The following is a 23,392-nucleotide window of genomic DNA, read 5'->3' on the forward strand; positions in this document are numbered from 1 at the left end:
TACGTTCCTCTTCTTCTTCTATAGTACACCTGTGCGCGCGAGTCGTATATACTCATGCCGAACATATAGGTATATATATGCTGTACAATATACAGAGCGTTCTCGCGTTTTTTACTTTCCGTCGGAAACGATATAATTATTATTAAATTATTATCGCATTGAGGCGTTCCAACAGTATATACCTGTATTTTGTACGGTGGTAACAAAATGAAAAAAAAAACGTTTTTATGCATCCATAAAAAAAAATAATAATTCAACTTTTTATTATTATGATTATTATTTCGTTTTATAATACAATCGTATACGTAACATAATAAAAACCTTAACGTAAAAATGCGTTTATACAAGTCATACCGAAATAAGGGATCGATGCACGTATAAATCGTATAATGTAGACATATTATTATATATATATATATATATATAAAGGTATACACGAATGAGTATGAAACGGTAGCGATCAAAAACGATAAGTTTTATTTTTCCTTTCCGTTCGTCTTTTCTACTGCAGCTCGTATAATACCGTAACAACGTGGTGTATGAGAAGGGCCTGTCTACAACAAGTAGACAAAAACAAAAAGAAATATTTATTTACAATAATAATATATATGTAATATAATATTATAATATGTTTTTTCCGACTTTAACACAAAACTATAAGTATAATATAAACACTTATTGCACTCGCATGTTTAAATTTACAGATATGCTAACATTCCATCGTGCGCTGCTTAACAGATAAATTATATGAGTATACATTTTGTTCACATTGTTAATTATAATCGCTATTATAAACGTGTTTTAACTAAATTATTTACAAATTTATAATAATAATATATATATATATATACGACAATATATACAATATGTATTAACTTAAAAACATATATATACTATTGACTAGATTCTTGTTACTTACTAATGGGCTGTTTATAACGGACAAGGGTTATTATAGAACTGTACAAAGAACAGTAAATAAAAATGATATATTATATATTATTATAATATTAATCCACTCGGATTCCAACTACATATTTCGCGTTCCAATGATACCGATGAAGTTTTCAAGCATTGTAATCAAATCACACGAATATAATATTATAACAAATAATAATAATGCGATTAACAAAATCACCAGTTTGTCGTCGAGTATTATCTCTGTTATATTTATTTATTCATGAAAGGATGATTTTACCTCATATAAATATATAAATATAGTGCACATAAACGATTCAAACTTGATTGAACATTTTCAAAAATAATAAAAACAAACCTAAATTTAGTATTGTAACGCTTATTGCTTATTATATTATGTTTTATGCACAAAAACATAATACGCATAAAATACACCTATTGTTCGTCTGCGGCTGTATAATATTATAGGCACATTTTATATATTATACGCGAAATACCTACATTACTGCAGTTTTAAAGAATAAACATTAATTAAAGGGAAAGAAACGCGAAACAAACATTTGTACAAGTGTATATAGTAATATTATATCATCCATGGATCTACAATACAATTATACATCTAAAACATGTCTAATATTATCTTATTACGTCATATAGGAACCCTGCGATGATGGCGATGAAGACGAACGACGACAACGCTTATACTAACCGACGACGGTGAGAATGTATGTGATTAGGTACGCGGGGAGGGGAGGGATAGGGAGTTCATACTTTGTTATTGTTGTTGTTATTTATGTTATTGTTGTTTATGTTGTTGACATGGGCGGCAGTGATGCTGAATGGTCGATTGCCACCAGCCAACAGGGATTCGATGCTGAACGGGTTGAGACGGCGAGCCTTGTCCGCGGTGGCCACCGACGACGTGGTCAGGTTCAACAGCGGAGGTGGCGGCGACGATTCACCGTCACCAGCCTGTGGTCGTCTGTACAAACGTCCGCCGCCGTACTCGTCGTCTGAACTACAGCTGTCGTCACCCCGGCAAGCTGCTGCTGCGGCTGCTACCGCTGCTGCCGCAGCCGCGCGCGCGTACGGTGGAAGTCCCTCGTCTTCGTCCTCGTCCAAATCGTCGTCGTCGTCGTCGTCATCATCGAACGTCGTGCTCGCACTCCGCCTGTGATGTAACATCCTATGGTGGTGGTTTTGATGTTGGCGGTGGTGGTGATGCAAGAGGTGGTCCTCTTCGCCAACCACGTCAATCTCCTCGTCCCGGCTCGTCTGTCCGCTGCAACAGCTAGACGAGTCGTGGAAAGACAGATCCATACCGGCGTTTGACGATCCACCAACTCCGTCAATTCCTCCTCCAATTCCTCCACCACCGACTCCGCAATCCATCTGGCCATGTTTTTTGGCCGCATCTATAAAAACAAACAAGTGTCAAACGTTCAAACTAAATTCATGTTGGTTCTTTTATCATCACCACTACATAATAATACGATTTGTTATAGGCGATCATTCAAAAATCAGGTTAAAGATGTACATTTTCTATGATCATTATACATTACACAATAGTGTATGATAGTTCAATACGAATAATACGTATATATTATATAAATAAATAAATATATAACATGTAAAGATATAAGTATACTAGAAAAAAGATTAATAAAAAAAAAAAAAATCCTTACAATTAAATTTATATTACCATGTTTTTATCAATGTTTTTTTATGAAAACAAATTATGATTAAAAAAAGTACATAATTTAATGAAAATGTATAGTTTCTTTTATATGTGTAAAATGTCATTATAAATCTAATATTAAAATATGTACAATTATACTACATTACGATTAATTTAATTTATTTTATTATTCTACCCATAGAAATTATAAGTATTATATTACCATTATTACCAACATTTTATACAAGTATTTCCACGAAAACCAAATACCAACTATACAGACATTGAAACATACATCGTTAGAAGTATAATTATTATTACATAATAATAATTAGGCTGGATGTCGTTCAATTAAATGTTGCAATATATATTAGCTATAGACCCAGACAATTATATTGGGTACGGACGACAGGGTATAGCACGCAGTTTTAAAGAAGCTTTAACAAGGTCATTTTGATTGGTTTTTCGTTTGGAACAAGTAATAACGCACCACAAAAAGTACCATGAGAACATTTCCAATAACCGTATCGAAATACGTACATATTGTATACCATATATGATGTATAGTCGTAAATAGTATAATATCGTCGACTGGAATTTAAGATGTGTATATAACATTGAAACAGTAATTTTTTTTATCTGAACGATTCAAAGACTATTAAAATTATACACCGATAGGACTAAAATCGTTCATTGTACAACGTAGGTATATAGATATTATATTTTAAAAGACAAATCCTATTATATCAACATACTGCGCGTACCTATAATACATAGGTTATACGTTTCATACATGATATATTATATAGTCTATATCAGTTATTATTTTCTAATTGCATAACGTAAATTACAAAAAAAAAGTATAAAATATAATAAATTATTATATTATAGTTGATAAAAAACTCCAAATGAGAAATTCGACACAGTGAAACCGCACCGCGATGAACGATAATATTACCTATTATATTATACCTATTATACCCACACACATTATATCGTGATCGTTATAATATATTAAATTGTATTATAAAAACCACTTACTGTTAGCTTGTTGAGACTCCCATTCCTTGCGCAACGTATCTAAGTCAACGTGCACTCCTTTGGCAGCTAACTTCCTCTGTTGTCGTTCCAAGCTCTTGAGCAACTTTTTCTGTCGACGTTCGCGCTCTTTGCGCCGTAACTCGTCCGCCGGTATTGGCTCTCCGGAACAAGTTACTGGATGTGCGTTGTGTGCCGGTCGACCCGGACCCTTTTTGGTGTGTTCCTTTTTCCTCCATTTCGCTCGCCGATTTTGAAACCATACCTGTAAAAACCAATCGTTGCTTATATAAGTAAAATGTTATAGTTGTATTATAATAATAAAGTATTATAGACTTATAGTACATTGTTATATTATGTAATTATTAACATTATTAATAATTTACCCTTCTAAAAAACTAGTTAATAGATAAGTATTGAATAATTAGTACCTACACATAATTCAGTACGTACAACAACAATACTAATAATATCATAAAACCCGATGATACTCTACATAATAGATTTATATTGGCTGACACGTGCTCTTATCAATTTATAATGTATAGGATAAAAGCGACCCCGAACAAATGGCCTTTAAATTTCATAATAATTCGATACATATACTCGTATATTAAAAAAAAAAGTATAGCTATATTTTATATACGTGTATAATAATATATATTTAATATATATGTGTATGTATGTATACGTGTGCACTAAAGTTTATCGTCTATTTCTCGCCTCCGGCATTTGCGGTTCTAAAGCCAGAACGTATTACACCCCAGGGACGTGTTCCAACTGTATGCTCTGGACTGCAACATGATGGCGTAGATTATTTAACCATATACACAACCGTTTGTATATACACTTTCCACCCCTCACGATAAAAAAAAAACAGCCAACAAAAATCAACCCCTAGTTGGCTGAAACAAGTATCAGGAATGAGGTTCTAAATCAAAATATTGAGTAAAAAAGGGTGGATGCTCTAGGGAACTTATATATGAAACATAAAAAACAAATGCGAACTTCTCGCATGGGCACAATAACTCTATATATATATATATATGTATGTATACCTTATATAAATATAATATATACTTACAGCCACTCTGGATTCCTTGAGGTCCAACCGCAGGGCTAAAGCCTCCCTCATGAAAACGTCTGGGTAGTGGCTAGCCAAAAACGCCCGTTCCAATTCTTCCAACTGCCACGTGTTGAAATTTGTTCTGGACCTCCGCCGTTTGTTGGCTAAGTCTTCCGAACTACCTGCAGCGCTATCTCCGTCTACTCCACCTATATAAACATTATCTTATCTTATAGCAAAACTTTAAATAATTTTAATTGTATTTGTAATATATGAACAACTTAAAAATGAAAATATATTTTATCATAGATTGCCTGTGAATAAGATATTCCAACGGGTTTTTATGAATTAAATGTTGCCATTCAAGTTATACAGTTGTTTATTTCACAATATTCGTAGATAATTAAGGATGGTATGGTATTACGAATTTACATATTAATAGTGTTTAATACGTATAGTGACATTGTGTATATAGGTATTTAATGTTTGTATTATAATTATTTATGTAGAACAACAATATTTGTTTTTAAACATAATTTCATTAAATTTTATTACTAATAATGCATAAATTATATACGTTTTGCATAAGTAATCAAGTAAATTTTCATAAATATTGAATAATATTTTTAATGATTGAAAATTATATTAAATTATATGTGTACGTGTAGGTACCTATGCCGCGCTAGATACAAAAATTATAAATGACGATTCACCATCATACAGATATTTTAAAATAATCTCATTATTTCAGCTTAAAGCTAAATTGTTCGATGGTATATTAACACATTGTACAAAATACATTTTTAAAAATATCGAAGAGAAAATTATTTTATGTGTATTATATATACTCTAAAATACATAAAATATATGTATACATATATTATATGGTATATATATATTATAGTATATGTATTTGTGCAGTGTGTGAAAGCACCTATAATTTGTAAGTATTTTAAAATACTTTAAACCCTCAGAGTTTAGATTATTAGATAATATTTTTTTCACATTCCGGGTGATTTGAACTATTTCGAAAACAGATTTACGCCACATGGGAACGGTTGTATTTTCGATTACCGAAAAGTTGAAAATTGACTTTTCCAGAGCCGGAGTAAAAAGTTTAATACACCGTAGGGCGTTAAAAACACACTTTCGAAGTTTTCGAATTGAAACATAAGTTTACAGCAGGCGTATTGTTTACGAACCGAAAAACTGTAGATAAAAACTAATATATCTATATTTTCCCCTAGCTGATCAATAGTATACCGACGGAAACCAGTGCTGTATAGTTATAATATATATATTATATTATGCAAGCCCGGGGGAAGAAAACCGCATATCGAGTTAAAACAATTTCGCAATCGCATTATAAATCATGTCCCCACGACATATGGCAATATTGTCTTGTACAAGAGAGAAACCGTTTCCACGAGGATTTTTATCTCGCAGCATGCATGCACTTCAGACGGTCGTAAATCATATAAGAATATGGAAAAACATAAAGACGAGACTAGATAATAGAATCCAGAGCGTGGAAGCAGTTTTCTGGTAGTCTAAGAGGTGGCGGCGAGTGGAAGAAAATTAATTTTCGCCAAACAGAGAGTTGGTCCAAGAGGGGTTCTAGAAAGAAAAAATATTTGTATAATAACTGAACCATAACTGAACGAATTGTTTTCGTGTTACCCTAGTAACTCTGTTGCAGAGACCGCCATTATGGCGACAACAAAATTACGTTAACTTTTATGAATCCCTTGCACATACAGCGATTTTCGGTTCTAAAATAAATCTCATATAAAGTAATTGAAAACTAGTGCATTTCCATACTTAGTTTTATAAACTTGTGTCAAGTTTAACTGTTAAACTTGTACTTGGTATACAATATAAACGTTAAAGAAAATGTAATTATGTGGCGTATTTTCTATCATTAAGTTAGAATACATGATATACATAGATTGGTAGCGATATTTTTAAACAGTTGTATAAAATAATAATCTTGTTCAGTTATATCATAATTAGGGCTCAGATTTATATGTAAATACATATTTTTATTGTGACTTGATCAATTATTTAGATGAATGATAAATTCGTTTCAAGCGATTTCCAATGAAATGAACTATATTTTATTTTACTTTTTTTTTACATATTTCTCAATAATTCCATTTTTTTCTACATATTTACAGTGTATTAAATAAATATTCTGGTTTAAACTGCCTAAAATTAATTAAAGATATACATTATGGAATGAATGGCAAGCAGGCTGATCTTACTCCTTTAGACATTGCAAATATGAAATTTGCACACATTACCTTTGTTGAATTCGAGCGCTCCTTTAGGTCAAATCTATGTTGCGAATAAATTATAGATCATTTAACTTTGAACATTTGAGCATGTATATGGTATCTCAATGCTATCAAGATCAAGATAAATAAGGTTCAATTTCATAATAATTTCAATTCAAATATCTTAATTTTTTATTTTCATTTTTTGTCATTTATAAGGCAATTTTTAATTTTTTTTTAATTTATGTTCTTTTTTTATAATTTGTTTATCTTCAATATTTTCATTTTTTTTTATTATATGTAGAGCAATTTGTTATTACATATATATATTTACATAATTTGTTTTATTTTAATACATATAAAACCTAATCATAATAAACACACCTATAAATCAGAATCCGTTATTAACTTATAACAAATATTAAATTTAAAATGAAAAAAGTGTCAAAATATTTTAGTAGAATTGTCAAAAATGATAAATGTTTTATTGTGAATATATATATATATATATATAACAAAATCTATACTTACTAAAATAGTACTAATAGTAGATATATAGACATACTGCATACTGTATCAGCGTATATACTTCATTAGTAAGTATATACGTCATATATACAGTTGACCAATGAAACGTCTTGTCTTAAGTGGAAGCAAATAATGACAAAGATGTGTATGTGTACGAAGCAGTTGTCACACGTTAGGTATATTATTTATTTATTATTATTTTTATAGATGGGAGAAGAATGCGGGGGACGTGTAACGCGATACGCGTTTTGGGTGGACCGTATCAAACGGATAACAATTCGTTAAAATTGAATTAACGCGTCCGCGGACGACGCGCAGAGATGACGATGGACACAGGACTCTCACGATAGGCGCTCCGGTAAACCTTTCTCTATTGCCGCCGAAATGGTATCTCTAAAACGCGTAATTTTGTATAGCGTATAACACATATATATTATTATTATTCTATAAGATGTAAGTTGACAATGACGATATGACAATGGTAATAGAAATAATGGTGATAATAATAATGATAAAAAATGAACGCAACTAACAAGACCGAAGGCAACCAATAGGAAAAAAAATAATAAAAACAGTTTCACGATGTGCAAAACACACGTCGGGTGGCGACACTAAAAATCTAGGACGTTCGATTTTTATTATTATAGGTACAAATATTATATTATATACTGACGGCAGTAGCACAATAATGTATCTGAGTATATATAATATATATCAATGGTTAATGGTTATAACTATCGTTATACGTATATATTATATATTATATTAGAGGGAAGTCGTCGCGCCGTGTATGGTCTAACTATAGGTATAGTAATAATAAGGCGCCATCATACTTGTCAGACGCGCAATCGGCTCGACGTGTGGAAAATTTTAAATTTGGCAATTGTATCTATGTACGTTAAGGGTTTTAATGGTATAGTAAGGTACAATATATATATATACATATGTATATAACAGTTATATTATAATATGTTACACATTTAAAACGATTTCGTATTCTTGTATTATTAAAATATTTACCTTTACTAAGGTTTGCCGTGATATTAATATTGATGTTTGTATACTTGTGTAAGTGTGTATAGTATATAATATATAGGCACAAATTCACGTTTTTTAAAGACATTAAACGCAACTACCTATATACCTACTGTCAGATAAAGTGTGATTTTCGTTGTGATAAAACCATTATTACGCGTTAAACGGTTTGTTTGGGCTATCATCCGACCGGTACAGCACATGATAGATATTCTGGAAGTTCAAGCTCGTAATAAATTTCAGATTCTAAACAGCTTTCACGCGTCGATGTTTAGTAAGTTTGCCAACATCTATATACATATGCTACAGGAGTAGGATAGATAAAGTTAGTTTACAGGCTTCCATTACGCGGAGAAGGTTTTTGATTAAACAAAGTTAATTTGATAGATGACGATGGTACGCGGGTGTATATATATATATTATGATACTGCACGAGTCCAATTAAATGTGAACCACGACGACATCCCTATATCACTAAAAACTGGCTTTTATGTGCTCAAAATGCTAAATCCACTGCAAAATTAACTTAGAAATTAACACAAACAAGCACGATAATACAATACGCGCACAATTTAATTTTTTATAAAATAGGCTTTTCATAAAAAGTATACAAACAACTACACTTAAAGATCTTAAAACATATTAAAATTTATAGATATCCTTACTTCATTTTCATGATTAATTGAAAAAAGTAAAGATAGGTACATCATTATAAGTATAGGTACTTATAATGATGTACTTACCTAAATATTGGTATTACAAAATGTAATTTCGAAATAGATTGCCGTGTTTGATAATTTTACTCACTATGTATTTACGAGGGTGAGTGAAATATTTCATAATTTTATTTTTATTGCGTCTATTGCATGTAGAACCATTTACGAGGTAGGCATATTATAATATAGGGAACAGGTTTTTGTAAGCTTCCAAAATAACTGTCTTGAAGTCAATAAACCGGTAGCATTATTATTATTTAAACATGAATATATTTTATTTTATTGTCAATAAAATTAATTTAGCGTTTTATTCAAACAAATCTATTTTTGTCTAATTTATAAATACAAACGAAAGCATTTATGTAGATATAAGGTACATTTTAATAAAATAAAAATACGCATTTCTCTATATACATGGATTATAGTAAATACTAAGACACTAAATAATAAGTAATAACATTGTTACGCACATTTTATCTGCGTAAATTATTATTAGATATTTTTATAAGTGTTCTACTTAGATATTATTATGATTATTATGTAACGTATAACACTTATTACTGCAGTCTACAATGTTACAAACACGCAATCGTGTAAAGCATTTTTGCATGAAAACATACTTTCTGAACACCTTAGAATTATATTATAATAACATATTTTAACAATAATAAAACATTATAGTTAACGTTATTTATTAGTATCTTTAGGTGTGGGTATATGCTTTAGTTGAACGTCGTCACAGACATATTATTTATTAAATATTAAATTAATACAGAACTAATTGATCAACGTTTATGTTATAATTTAAAATTATATAGATATATATTAATATTTTTAAATCAATCTATAACATTACAACATTTTAATTTATTAATTGTAATGCAATTTTTTTGTCGTACATATAAAATTAATAGTTTTAACATTTTACGGTCTAGTACGCACCTAATATCTTGAAATTAAAGTAATATTTTACTTTATTTATTTCAAATGTTAATTATTTTGTTAACGGAAGTCTTCGTTATTGCCATATGGTTAAGTAGGTATGTAGGCATGTGCGGTATGCAGGTAATCATCCCTTAATACAGAGTATTTAGTAAAATTTAAAAAATATGATTAATTTCGAAGCGCTTCTTTATACAGATAATAATGTTTAAGCTCTCCGCTGGAACGTATATTTACTTTATATAAAAAAAATATGTTCCAGATGCCTAACGACAACGTCTTCATCGTTTCATATTATGAAAATAATAACAAGAATAATTGAGTGTATCGACGGTGTCTAACCTATATTTATTGACTCCCATCAGCCACCTGTGACTCACGCCACCTTCGTCGACTTAATATATTAGTATAAAATAATATTATGTATAAAATATAGAAATGTTAATATAACGATTGGTAGTATTATATACGTGAGTATGACAGAATGACGGGGTGGAGCAAACGATGAAAAAGAGAAAAGGGAGCGTGATTTGAATTGTAATTTCCTGTAAACAAACCGCTGCTGCCACGAAGTCCTAATTCATTTTAATAACTATGGTTATACACTATAGTTGCGAACATGGCGGGGACAAGGCACGGGGTGAAGAGTTTTATGATTACAACCCAATTACAAAATACAACTTAATAATAATAGCAATAACAAGCAGAGGGTGGAAAAAATTACCACCGCTTTCTATATGTATGTATTGACTGATTTAAACGATCGAATTATTGTAGTGCTCCACAAAATCGTATAATATAATAAATAATTCCAATAATATTAATTAAATGCTTCTATATTTTTTTAGTGAATAAGTGGTATCCACGATCAGACCAGTACAGTGTTCTGATTCAATAAACCAACACGTTTCGTAGAAAAACAGTGTACGAGTAAAACAAATCAAACTACAAGGACGGAATACACTAATACAGCATAATAACAGATTGTGGTTTTTTTTTTTATTGTTATTTGATCCGTACTACATTAATACCTTTTATTTTTTATATGTTTAGATTAAAATGACGTGTTTGTCCGGATCTATGTCAACGCATTTCTAATAATATGAAAAATAGGACCTGACTCGGTACACAGCAAATTTTATAATAAATTGTTCATAAACAATGTATACCTACCCAATTAAAATACATTTCACATAAGTTTTTATTGAACAAAAATCATATTCCTATCAGCTAAGTAAATTATTTATTCACTATTACATAAATTATTAACACTTACGTTATAATATCGGTATATTTAATTAAACTTTAAATAATTATAATTTATTAAATAACAAATATAAATGTCTTATTAGTTGTAAAATGAATTTATAATATCTATATTTTTATTAGTTTTAAATATATCTATTTATAATTAAAATAACTATTGTGAAATTAATCAATGCAAGCTGTTGAGAATATGTTATCGTACATATTGTATATACATATAGTATAACATACCTACAAGCTATCATAATAAAAAAAAAAAACAATTCAGCTCACCCGTTACAATAACAGTTTGCAGGATTAAAATTCAATTATTTATATATTATAGAATGTATAATATTATAACAAGTTTTGAGAAAAACATACCATGATACTGTTGTTTTTTAATTGTAAGTCCTATAGGCTATAATTGAAATATTGAAATCGACTAAACTATATACCACAACTGCAAGCGAGTGAATATATAAATATGTGGATCTTTAATCTATATAGAGTACATAAGATTTATACAATTAATTTTAAACTTATACCTACATCGTAAACAAGTCGTATAATAACTAATAGATATTATTTACAAGTATAATATGTTGGGGTCTAATCGAATAAAACTTTTTTATGTAATTTAAAGTCTACCGAGACTATATATTATAATATCTATATTGAACTAAAGAGTTCTATCCTTTAAAATGTCTAGCACATTTAATTAATATAGATGAATGTTATTATTAATTATTATTATATTTGAAAAGTTTAAAACTTGAATCGAATAACCTTTGTACTGATCAATATTTTCGTTTTTTAATTATGTTCAATCAATTAGGCCAGCTTCAATAAGATATATCTATGTATTATACATTTATACTAGTACTGCAACGCCGCAAAATTGATAAGCTGTAAATGAATAATGTGTATAATAATAATCTATATATATATATTATGTATAATATAATTAAAACTAATGTTTTAATTGAAACGAGCCGATCAGCTGGTAAACACAAAGAAAAAAATATTTATTAAAGGTGTGTTTGTTTCTTATTAAAAAAAAATAATAATACAAACTATAGCATAATATATAGGTACATATATAATATACATATTATATTCAAACTCAAGCGTACACTTTGTGACCGTTGATCTTCGTTCTACGAACTTCTAATGATGAAAGTCGCCGCAGATAATAATAATAATAATAATAATAATAACAGTTTCTTTACAACCAGGCTTAATCTAATTGCAACTAATTAGGAGTTAGTTTTCAATTTCCTAATGGGTCACCGGAATTCAGACGGACAGCATCATGCTGATAGCGTTTATAATTTTATAAAGGTTTTCTGCAGTTTTTGAATATTTATATAGGTAAGTAGAAAATATTTCAATTTTAATGTACACTACTTAAAAAAAAACTCTATCTTGATTATCTTGGAAAAATATCTCGTAAGTTGCATCATTATAAATACCTATTTAATAAAATATAAAAATCCGAAATCGATCAACAGTAAGTTTTAAAAATGATAAATGTACCTATTATTCAGTATAATATGTACGTTATTAGATATTGAACGATATTAGCTAGGATAAAAATATAGAAATACAATATCATACCTAATTAATTAGAATTAATTATTAGTATGAAATTTACTAAGATAAAATACAATTATTCACATGGAGTATAAAAATATTTTGTCTTAGAACAATATTATTACATGTAATAATACAATTATATATTATTATTATTATTATTAGATACAATTTAATCATTATGTATAAATATCTAATATACCTACCTAAATAAGTAAAAAGTCATAGGTAATGTTAATTTAATTTTGAAACAGCAGCCATTATATTATGTTCAATGGTAGGAACGTTTACAATTTTAACTATGGAAACTTTTCAAACATTCAGAGTGTACATACATTTGAAATACTCTCCAACGTCCAATATTTACGTATTACGTTATCTTTTAAAATGTACAACACATACAATTTAATTCTCACTAACATTATTATATTATTTATGTAGTACTTAAATTAATTGTATAAATAAACATTTTGCTTATCCAGCTTATTTACACAAAAAAATAAATTGTAAAATATAAAACTATATAACATTTTTAACGGTGATAGGTATATTTAAAAAAATAACGAACAAAATCCTACAGTTTAAACTAACTAGTTAGTAATATTTGGACAAACATCTTCTAACAGATAATAAAAACGTTCATGACTTATTGTGATAATTGTTTTATCTTGATGACATGGAATGCGTTTTTGATGTAGGAACGGAAAATGAATAAGTACTTCAAAATAATAATAATAAACTTCGTGTTTGTATTCAACCGTACGCGTTCAGTCTCGTGACTATAATGGACAATATAATATAAGTAATAATAATATAACGCAATGGCTTAATAAAATATAACCCGTGAAACACAAGACTGTAATTATTACCTTCAATGACGACCGACGGGCCATTTGAAGGCGGACGTTTTTCGTCTCTCGCACCCGTATATGGTATATACATTCCTTTATATAGGTACCTACAGTTCATTTCTGACAATATTATTACCGTGTTATTTATTTAGATATATTATGCCAGCACGGCGCAGGGTGCAGGTTAGTACACATAGAAGAAAAAACCAGAAACAAAATTGAATAACACTGCAGCGTACAAGTCCTACACCCAATTTGGCTGAAGAGGATTGCCCAGAGCATAAATCATCTCCCGATCATTCATGATAGGTACGTAACCTAATTGCGGTGATTCCTGTGATGGCGTTGCGCTAGTACCACTATGTTAGTACATAACATTTCCATTTCGTTATCCTCCTTGATTTTTCTTAATCGTAGGGATAACAATATCGAAAACAAAAAACCACCCAAATAACAAGTTGTAAAAATGTATGAATTGTCCTAAATTCCATCGGGATCTTGATCTATAGCATTCGTCTTATCGGATTTTAGTTCTTATTACTGCATGCTCTCAGTCATACAATAGCCCAAATATTTACACCTATATATACTGCGGCAATACGTTCGATCAAAGCTTAAGTGAATATTCACATACTGATTATGTACATTTATAGAATGAATCTACAATAATTTGTTGGTACCTATAAAAATGCATGTATAATATTTTTTATCTCTCATTTTCTGGATGCCGATTGTTATACCAACAGCTTAACTTGATAAATTATGTTATCTACTACAATTAATCTTATTATTTTTTAAATGTGCCCAATATGTTTTAGTTGGTACTTTTATACTATATATCTATATTCAATGCTCGGGTAAATGATATATTGATTTCAACTCTAAAGAGAGCCTTTATGTGTGGTTACATATACTTATACATATATGTAATAATATGTACAATATTTAATCAATTTATTATTCAATTCAATCACTTATAAAACAAAACGTCAGTGTTCAATTCCATCTCACATATGTGTTGTATGAAATTATTATTATTAATAATTGAATTACGATTAAAATTAATGCTTATCCACCTCTCTATAACCATCACCTCACTTTCTTTCTCTAGCGGATTCTTCGCCACGCGTATACCATGTACATGTATAATATAATATACATTGCTGTCATTTATATAGAAACGGAAACGTGACTTGTGTCTGCCACGTGTGTGTTGTACACGTATACGCGTGCGCGTGTGGTCACAAATGAAACAGATTGAAATATCAACTTTACGTGACCATCGAGTTGGTATGGTGAGTACAATGGTATTGGTACATAATTCAAAATACTTAACCCGCAATAACCACGAGTAGAACGTGTCACCGACATCCACATATATAATAATATAACAGACACTGCTGTGACTCTTCTTCTCTTGTTGCAAGACGATTTTTCTCGTTAAAAAATAATAAACACACACATGCCACACACACACAAATTTTCAATTGGATTCGAACGCAAACACAAAAGACAAGCCCGCGACATCACACAATTAATACATATATAATAGCGCAGAGCACGAGATTATATCACTATGACCTCTAGAACGATAACAACGAAATTCGTAACGGTCAGAAATTCCAAGTTCCACGTGCTGAGCTGCAGTATACTTATGACGAGATTTTCGTCTCATAAACTAAACATAAGTAGATATATATGATGCAGTGTGATTTAGCATTATAATCCTCACTGTTGTGTACATATAATATGACAGAAAACGATAAAATACATTACATTAATAATTGTGTATGCAAATGTTATAATATTCGTGAATTTCGAGACGTAATATAATATTGCTTTCGTTGTTTTTATCAATACCATACGGAAGCTGCAGTGTTTCAACGATTTTACATTACTAAATTATAGCATATTATTATTTTTTTTAAATAATATTTTTCAATTATTTTACAATTGGTTTTGATAATTAAAAAATTCGATTTTACATGTAAACGAGAGTTTAAACTATGTGCGATTACTCATGGTGATTATTCATAAAAACAATATATTCGGTCAAAATATTATGTAGGTATACCTACATTCAGATTATTAAATATAGAGATGGTTTCCAGCTAATTTCTAATCAATTTAGGTGTGCTCAAGACAGTCGTTTATTATAAACTAGGTATCATTATTCATAATCGTTTCATCAATGTTTTCTAAGAAATGTATGTATATAATATACATAATATACATATTCTTATACAATATTTATATAATGATATGTTAAACTGTGTTTTCTTATATTTAATACACAATAAAAAATACGATATTAATTTAATAATAATTATTATTATTTTATTCGCCCATCGTTTGGCGTATTGATTTTTATTTCTTTCAAATCAATTCAAACCTTTGATCAGACCGCCTTTTACCGCGAATTCATGCGGATCGATTGCTTTATCGCTCGTCAATGTCAATCATTGTGAATACAAAAACACGATTTTTATAAACCTTTTGCGTTACTACGAAACGCGCAAATAACATACGGTTTGTAATTTGCACAACATACCTAACCATAATAATAATATTTTATATACAAATCTAATTGATGTTTATTGATTGTATTGTTCGACAGAAATACGTAATCGTTTAATTACCTAATAACAAGTTGGTTTTTTATTCGTAGTATTTGGTTATTTATATTATATCTGTTTGCTTTATTCGTATTGATGTTTTACCATTGATCAATTAAAATACTTGTTATTTGTTAATAAAATTAGTTAGTTTTATAGATATTATTGTAATATTGTATAACAATTTATAGAACCATCAATAACTTTTTGTTCAGCAAAATTAGTATTTTAAATATTGCAACTCAAATAACATTACTTATACATTTATACTGCATAAATAATTACAATAAATTAAAGAATTTAGTATTTAAATATTATAATAATTGTATGTGATTAATCCCAGCTAGATATCACGATTTTGTTCCCTTTAGTTTTAATATCTCCTAATAAAATAGAATATAATTACATTTTACAAATTGATAAGAGCTGTTTAATGCATTTATAATATATTTTGAAATTTATAATAAAGCCAATTTAACTAATTAAAAATCAAAAAATGAATACAAATTTGCATAATTCATATAGATAGAAACATATCGATGCCTACAAGGCGTAATAAAGTAAGTGTACACAAGAGTGCATATGGCGAAGGTATAATATTCGTAGTCAAATAAAGTTTTAAGGTTAATATAAGTAAATTTTAAAATTTAGAGGCTATATATTGTATAATTATATAATATCTGTTTCTCTTATAGCTTTATCCTTCATTTATGTTAGTAAATATTTTGTTTCGAATACCCGTGAAAGTCCTGTATATAATATTTATAGGTAGAACTAATTAATATAGCTATATATGTGATGTTTAATCTACAATGACTATATTAATTCTAATATGAGTAGCTATTTGAAAGAAAAATAGTGAATACAATGAACATGGTATGGTGGTAACAAGCATATACATATACATTTATTATAACATAGTAGTATAATTATATTATATTATATATATTTCCATACTTAATAATATATTCGTGTTAAATGGTTTCTATATCGTGTGGAATCACGTCGCGTTTATAATTTATAATATATACCTACCGCGAATGGCTTTCGATACGCTATCGATGATAAACGTTTTACCTATACCATTTTAATGGCATAAAAAAAATGAGTAAATAAAGTATAACCACATGAAGTGGCGTAGGTTATAAGGTTTGCGTATTAGAACATTTACGCATTTGTGCAAAAAATATATGCACTAATATAAGTACTCAAAATTTCTAATTTTTTACATAATATGTTGTCATATTATATATGGTTCTATTTCATACTTAATATTACAATTGAGTTTCTATCGTATTTATATAGAGAACGTTGATTACAACGGAGAGTACTTATGTGTAAAACCTTTGCCTCTGTCTTAAATTAAAACACCCCTAAAAAATTCTTATTACATGGCTGGCCACATGCGAATGTGTACCTTTTAAGAATTAATATGAATGCATATATTAAAGATGTATAATCTCAGGTATAATGTGTAATAAGTATATAGGTACATCGTCATAACGATAATAATAATTGTGTTTAATAGCTGCCGCACGAAAAACAGTTAACATTAACTCTTAAATCTTCCAACACGTTGTTACCTATATGTATACTATATGTATTATATAATGATATAGGTAAGCTCGATATATACACATATATGTATATACTAAACTGTATGTGTATATATATACAAAACACCTATATATATATATATATATATATATATAGGTGTTTTTATTTTTTTATACTGGTATATAATATATAGTATAGTAATGACCGGTTACACTCATGCGAGTGGTGTATATATTAAATAGAATTTAATCCGTCGATCTAGATGAATTATACCATATATTTTATTAGAGGTTATTTGCCCGCGACTGTATACGAATAAGCTAGTATAAGTGTTTTACAAGCACCCATGTTCGTTTTGCCTACATATGAAAACCTAGTGTCCTAGCTAGCTAGTACCTATCTATACTCTAAAATATATAAACACTTACATTACTATGTGTATAATAATATGTACCTATACATACATGAATACCCATTGCAGAGTACGCGTACCTAAAATATTAGTGCATCGTATACTCATTACGAGCCTCCAGGGAATATTATATTATATCTGAAGCAAAAACATTTAAAAATCTATTGATTCATACAAATTATATATATAAAAAATGATTGGTTTACGTTTTTTTTTTTTAGATTATTTATTAATTTAATAAAAACATAAACACTACTATACAATAAAATTTGTCTAATTGAACCTCATAAAAAAGATAAAACTGAAATGTTTAAAATCAATTTAGACTTTAAAATAATAATAATATATAATAAAATAGCTATTAAAGTAGAAAATTATTATTTTCTCTATAACTTCTACATAATAGCATGTAATATATATTAATTATATGTAGTTGATTTTGGTACTTATATATAAGATGTTAAAAAGGAAATATTACACGTTCGATAACACTGCAGAAGGTTCACATTATATTATTATTACAGTTGAACATTTTTATCAGTTAATTATTTCACCATTTGTATAAAATAACGATGGACGGTTATAATAGTTAATATTGTCAATTACCTAATACAACAAGAGCAAAATAATATTAATAGGCATAGTTGAGTAATTATATAGGTATATCTGTTTATTGTGTTGATTAATAGATTATAGGTAATATTAATATATTTGATTTATTTTTAATTCAATAATAATATGCGATAAATATTTGTAATATATTACACCTACCCTACATATCTACATATTAAAATTAATGATATAATAAATGTATTTGTTCATATAATATCTAAGTCATAAAACAAATAATTAAAAGTGGTTGAATTTATATGACACAAGTACCTATTGTTGTTTCATTTTTTTAATTTTATTATAATTCTAATTTATTGTTTGTAATCATTGTAATTAAACATTTCGATTTTTTTTAAATGTCGTTTATTCAAATTATAATTCAACTATTCTTTTTCTTATGTCTACTTTAAATTATGAAAACGTGTGAAAATGAGATCCAAAAATCCGAAATAAATATATAGATGAAAATATTTTGACAAATTGTTCGTTTATATATTGTTGATAATTTTACAAAATATATACGGTACATTTTTTTAAACGAAATTTATACTTCAGAGGTTTAGACAAAATATATTATTGTATTAATAATAATTATAAAACATTTAAGTATAGGAACCTGCTTAAGGATAATAGAAAAATATTTTTTTTTGTAAACACTTTACGTTATAATTTTAATTTTATCATAATTATTATTTGGCAATTAAAATACTTAAGTAGGTTATGTATTTAGTAATTATAAGAACTGATGAATAACTATGTCGCATAATTATAACGAGGTAAATGTAATGATTTCATATGGTGAAATTGAGTAATAAATTTTACCTAAAAAAATATGATTATGAATAATAATGATAATACATAGTCAACTCGCAATAATATAACGAAACGTGGTAAAACGTACTTTTAAATATAACAAACTTTTTATCGATTCCTTGAAATTTGTTGACTATGAGTTGACTGTATAATTAAAATTATATCATAATTAATGTTTAGAACTGATGAACTATAGATACATATTTCTGCTGCTGTTTATTATTCAAGAATTTAAATGTATTAAAGATCCAAATATTGAAAATTTACAAAAAATATGTATGTTAATAGATATATATTATAATTATAACGATATTGTGAAGTTTAAATCGTCAAACATTAATAAAAAAAAATATATACAGGCATATATAAGTAAGTGAATAATATATACTAAAGAATTTACGTATGGGGTATATTGCTGTAATGTTATAATATACATTGTTGAAAATAAATCAAAAATTATTTGGCAGACTTTAACTTTTGCATTTAAACGATGTACTTATACCATCTTAAAAGAAATCTACGAGTACTTGAAATTGCAGAATTTGGACATAACTATATTTTACACACCTGTCTTACAAGGGAGTACCCTTCCGGTCGTGTAAGGTTCCCACGGTCAAATGATATACCTATATTGTGTAAACGATCACATACAGCACACTTATATAACTGCCCCTTTTTTGGATATTTACCGTCACGCAATTTTCGTATTTATCGTTATAATTTTACATAAATATGCGCTTTAAAAAAAAAAAAAAAGCTGATACATATAATAAATATTATGTATAGATAAGTGTACATACCTAATCGAATTCTAACATAATATTTTGGAAAAATATATACGTATATTTTTATGTATAAAAACATTAAGAACCCCCGCAGTACCTATACCAACTATTAATGCTACCCAACTATTTAATCACATAACATTTTGGAAGAGTATAAAGAAATATATTATATTATATATATAGCTATATAGGTACATACATACATATTTTATACACATAACAGTTCTATGAATTTATGAATATTATATCATACATGACATTTAAAAAATATCTATGCTATATTTATTTTTATACATAACTGATGTATGTTAAAGTAAAATAGGCTATTAAACTATAAGTCAGCAGTAAGTACAAAACCGAATCAATCGTACTTTATAGTAAAATACCTACAATTTCTACGTTTTTTATAAAAAATCATAAAACCATTTAAATTTAATTTAATGTCTTTATGTCTAGAAATATATATCTAATTGTATGTATTAATATAAAATAATGAATTTATTTTTATTAAAAATTAATATTTGATTATATACTGTTAATATAATTAGCTATTAGGGATAACTATTGTACATTACATTATACCTTGCATAACCTATCACTATAATACATTTTTTTCTGAAAATTAGAATTTTTTTTTAAATTATCCTTAAAGAGTTACTCCAATTATGTCTATATTACGTTATTATTTTTTTTTTAATTATCAATTTTATTTAGGTATGATATGAAAATGCGTTACATTAATAATCATGCGAATGGATTAAATTAAAACATTTTTCATAAGAATATAATATATCATTTTCGATTTCACACGGTAATAATTTATATCCATAATATAAATAAATTCGTTATTTCGCATAATATTACGTACACAAAACAGGTATTTTATAGAATTGATTTTTATTATATATCTCATTATGAGAAAATGTTTTTAATCAATATTAAATCAGGGTGTATATAAAAATATTATATATATATATATATATATATGTATATGCTTACTCATAATATAACCTAATCTATATTAAACCCTATACTATTATAAATTAAAATATCTTATAGATATTATACTTGATTAATAGGTGGAAGTCGGGGGGGACTTAAGGGGACTAAGTCATTCTCCAAAAGTTTAAAGTACAGGTCTTAGCATTGTATATAGGTGTAATGAGCAAATATTACTTAGCTCCTCCAGTAACTTCATCAAATTTCCGCTTATGACTTGATTCTTACCAGTTGCATTATACAAAGGTTTCTTTATAACCATTATAGCCATCATAATATTCTTAAATAAAACAATTTTACTGTGTAATAATATTCATTGTGTATTTGGTGTTTAGGTATAATATAAAATTATTTAATCAAAAATCATAATAACTTATAAGTATAAAATACCTAATAGGCTATGTTATATATATATATCTATTCTATATATATAACTAGATATAAAAAACAATGCAAAATAGGTGAGAGATTTAAGAAAGCGCTCAACGTACTCGTATAATAATAGGTACTTATATATACGTATTATATATATATAATAGTAGCAGTTTTTTTGCGCTTGCTCGATAATAAACCTAATACCTATAGTTCGTAATTAAAATTAATTAGGTAAAATGGCGTACCTTTTTTAGGAGATCCGTTTTCAGAGGCACTGTCGTCACTATGATTACCGGACATATTAATAATTCTGTGCTGTTGGTGCTGCTGCTGTAGCTGTTGTTGCTGCTGCTGTTGCTGTTGTTGTTGCTGCAACAATAATTGATGCTGCTGCTGCTGCTGTTGCTGCTGATGGTGGTGCGGCCGTTTCTTTCCCGTGGGTTCCGAGTTGGGCCGGTGATGGTGGTGTTGTTGTTGATGCACGGCTGCAGACATCACGTGACCAGCGACCGTGCTATTCCTGGCGGCGGCCGCGGCCGCAGCTGCCGCGATCGCATACCGTTGAGCGGCCGCGTGTTCAACGTGGTGCTGCTGAAGGAACGGCGAAAGACCGGCCGCCGCGAAACTGGCCGCGGACGCCATTCCATGCGGGAAACGGGCGGCAAAGTGCGGGAACAGTGGGTGCGGTGGCATCTGAACAGCGCCTCCACTGGACTGTTGCCCTGCAGTGCCTCCGGATGTTGTGGCGGCCGTGCCTCCGTAACCGTTAGCCGCGGCCGCGGCAGCCGCGGCATACAGCCGTAACGACGGAGACGCTTGTCCCGAGTCCAACACCATCATCGTGTGCGTATGATATAACACTAGTGCGTATAACAGTAACAACAGTAAAAACAACTGAAAAACAGCGACAACAGCAGTGTTTAATGTATAGGTTATCTAATAGAATCACAGTCGTACGGACACGGTGGCGACGACCACAACGACGGCAAACACAACAACGACGGCAGACACGACTACGACACTTACTCACTAGACGTACTACTACACTGCGACGGCGACCGGACGGTTGTGATGTGGCGTGCAACTGCAGACGAGCGCGCGGTACGGCATCGGCGCGGCTATTAAATATAGTTAACACCTATTTTTCGGTGCCTCCGCGCCTGCCCGGCCCGCCCCAATACACGCGCGCACCACCACCACCACCGCCTCCACACCACAAACACCGTCGTCGCAGCGGACGCCACGGGCACCGCGATCCCCATATATACCGTAATACTATAAGGTGTATATGTGTGTGTGTGTGCTTGCCGACTAAATTGCCGGGTAATGATGGCGAGC

At 29.2% G+C, this 23,392-nt stretch overlaps 1 protein-coding gene across 1 annotated transcript; it reads right to left on the reverse strand.

Moving 5' to 3' along the window:
* Positions 1 to 320: 320 nt before the first annotated feature.
* Positions 321 to 23,160, reverse strand: LOC113553997 (myb-like protein AA). The gene is made up of 4 exons (XM_026957625.1): positions 22,300 to 23,160; positions 4,716 to 4,906; positions 3,635 to 3,896; positions 321 to 2,330 (listed from the first exon to the last, which is right to left on the reverse strand). Exons 1-4 carry the CDS (start codon positions 22,892 to 22,894, stop codon positions 1,681 to 1,683), a joined length of 1,698 nt encoding a protein of 565 aa, XP_026813426.1. The 5' UTR covers positions 22,895 to 23,160; the 3' UTR covers positions 321 to 1,680.
* Between the last annotated feature and the right edge of the window lie 232 nt (positions 23,161 to 23,392).

The sequence above is a fragment of the Rhopalosiphum maidis genome, chromosome 4 (assembly GCF_003676215.2).
Source record: "Rhopalosiphum maidis isolate BTI-1 chromosome 4, ASM367621v3, whole genome shotgun sequence".
Lineage (NCBI taxonomy): Eukaryota > Metazoa > Arthropoda > Insecta > Hemiptera > Aphididae > Rhopalosiphum > Rhopalosiphum maidis.

What these genes read in the sequence shown, in the direction of transcription:
- LOC113553997 (XM_026957625.1), bottom strand. Translation starts at nt 22,894, where the DNA reads ATGATGGTGTTGGACTCGGGACAAGCGTCTCCGTCGTTACGGCTGTAT. An exon ending in AAACGGATCTCCTAAAAAAG is followed by an intron (nt 4,907 to 22,299) that starts GTACGCCATTTT and finishes ATGTTTATATAG; the next exon opens with GTGGAGTAGACGGAGATAGC. An exon ending in TCAAGGAATCCAGAGTGGCT is followed by an intron (nt 3,897 to 4,715) that starts GTAAGTATATAT and finishes TGGTTTTTACAG; the next exon opens with GTATGGTTTCAAAATCGGCG.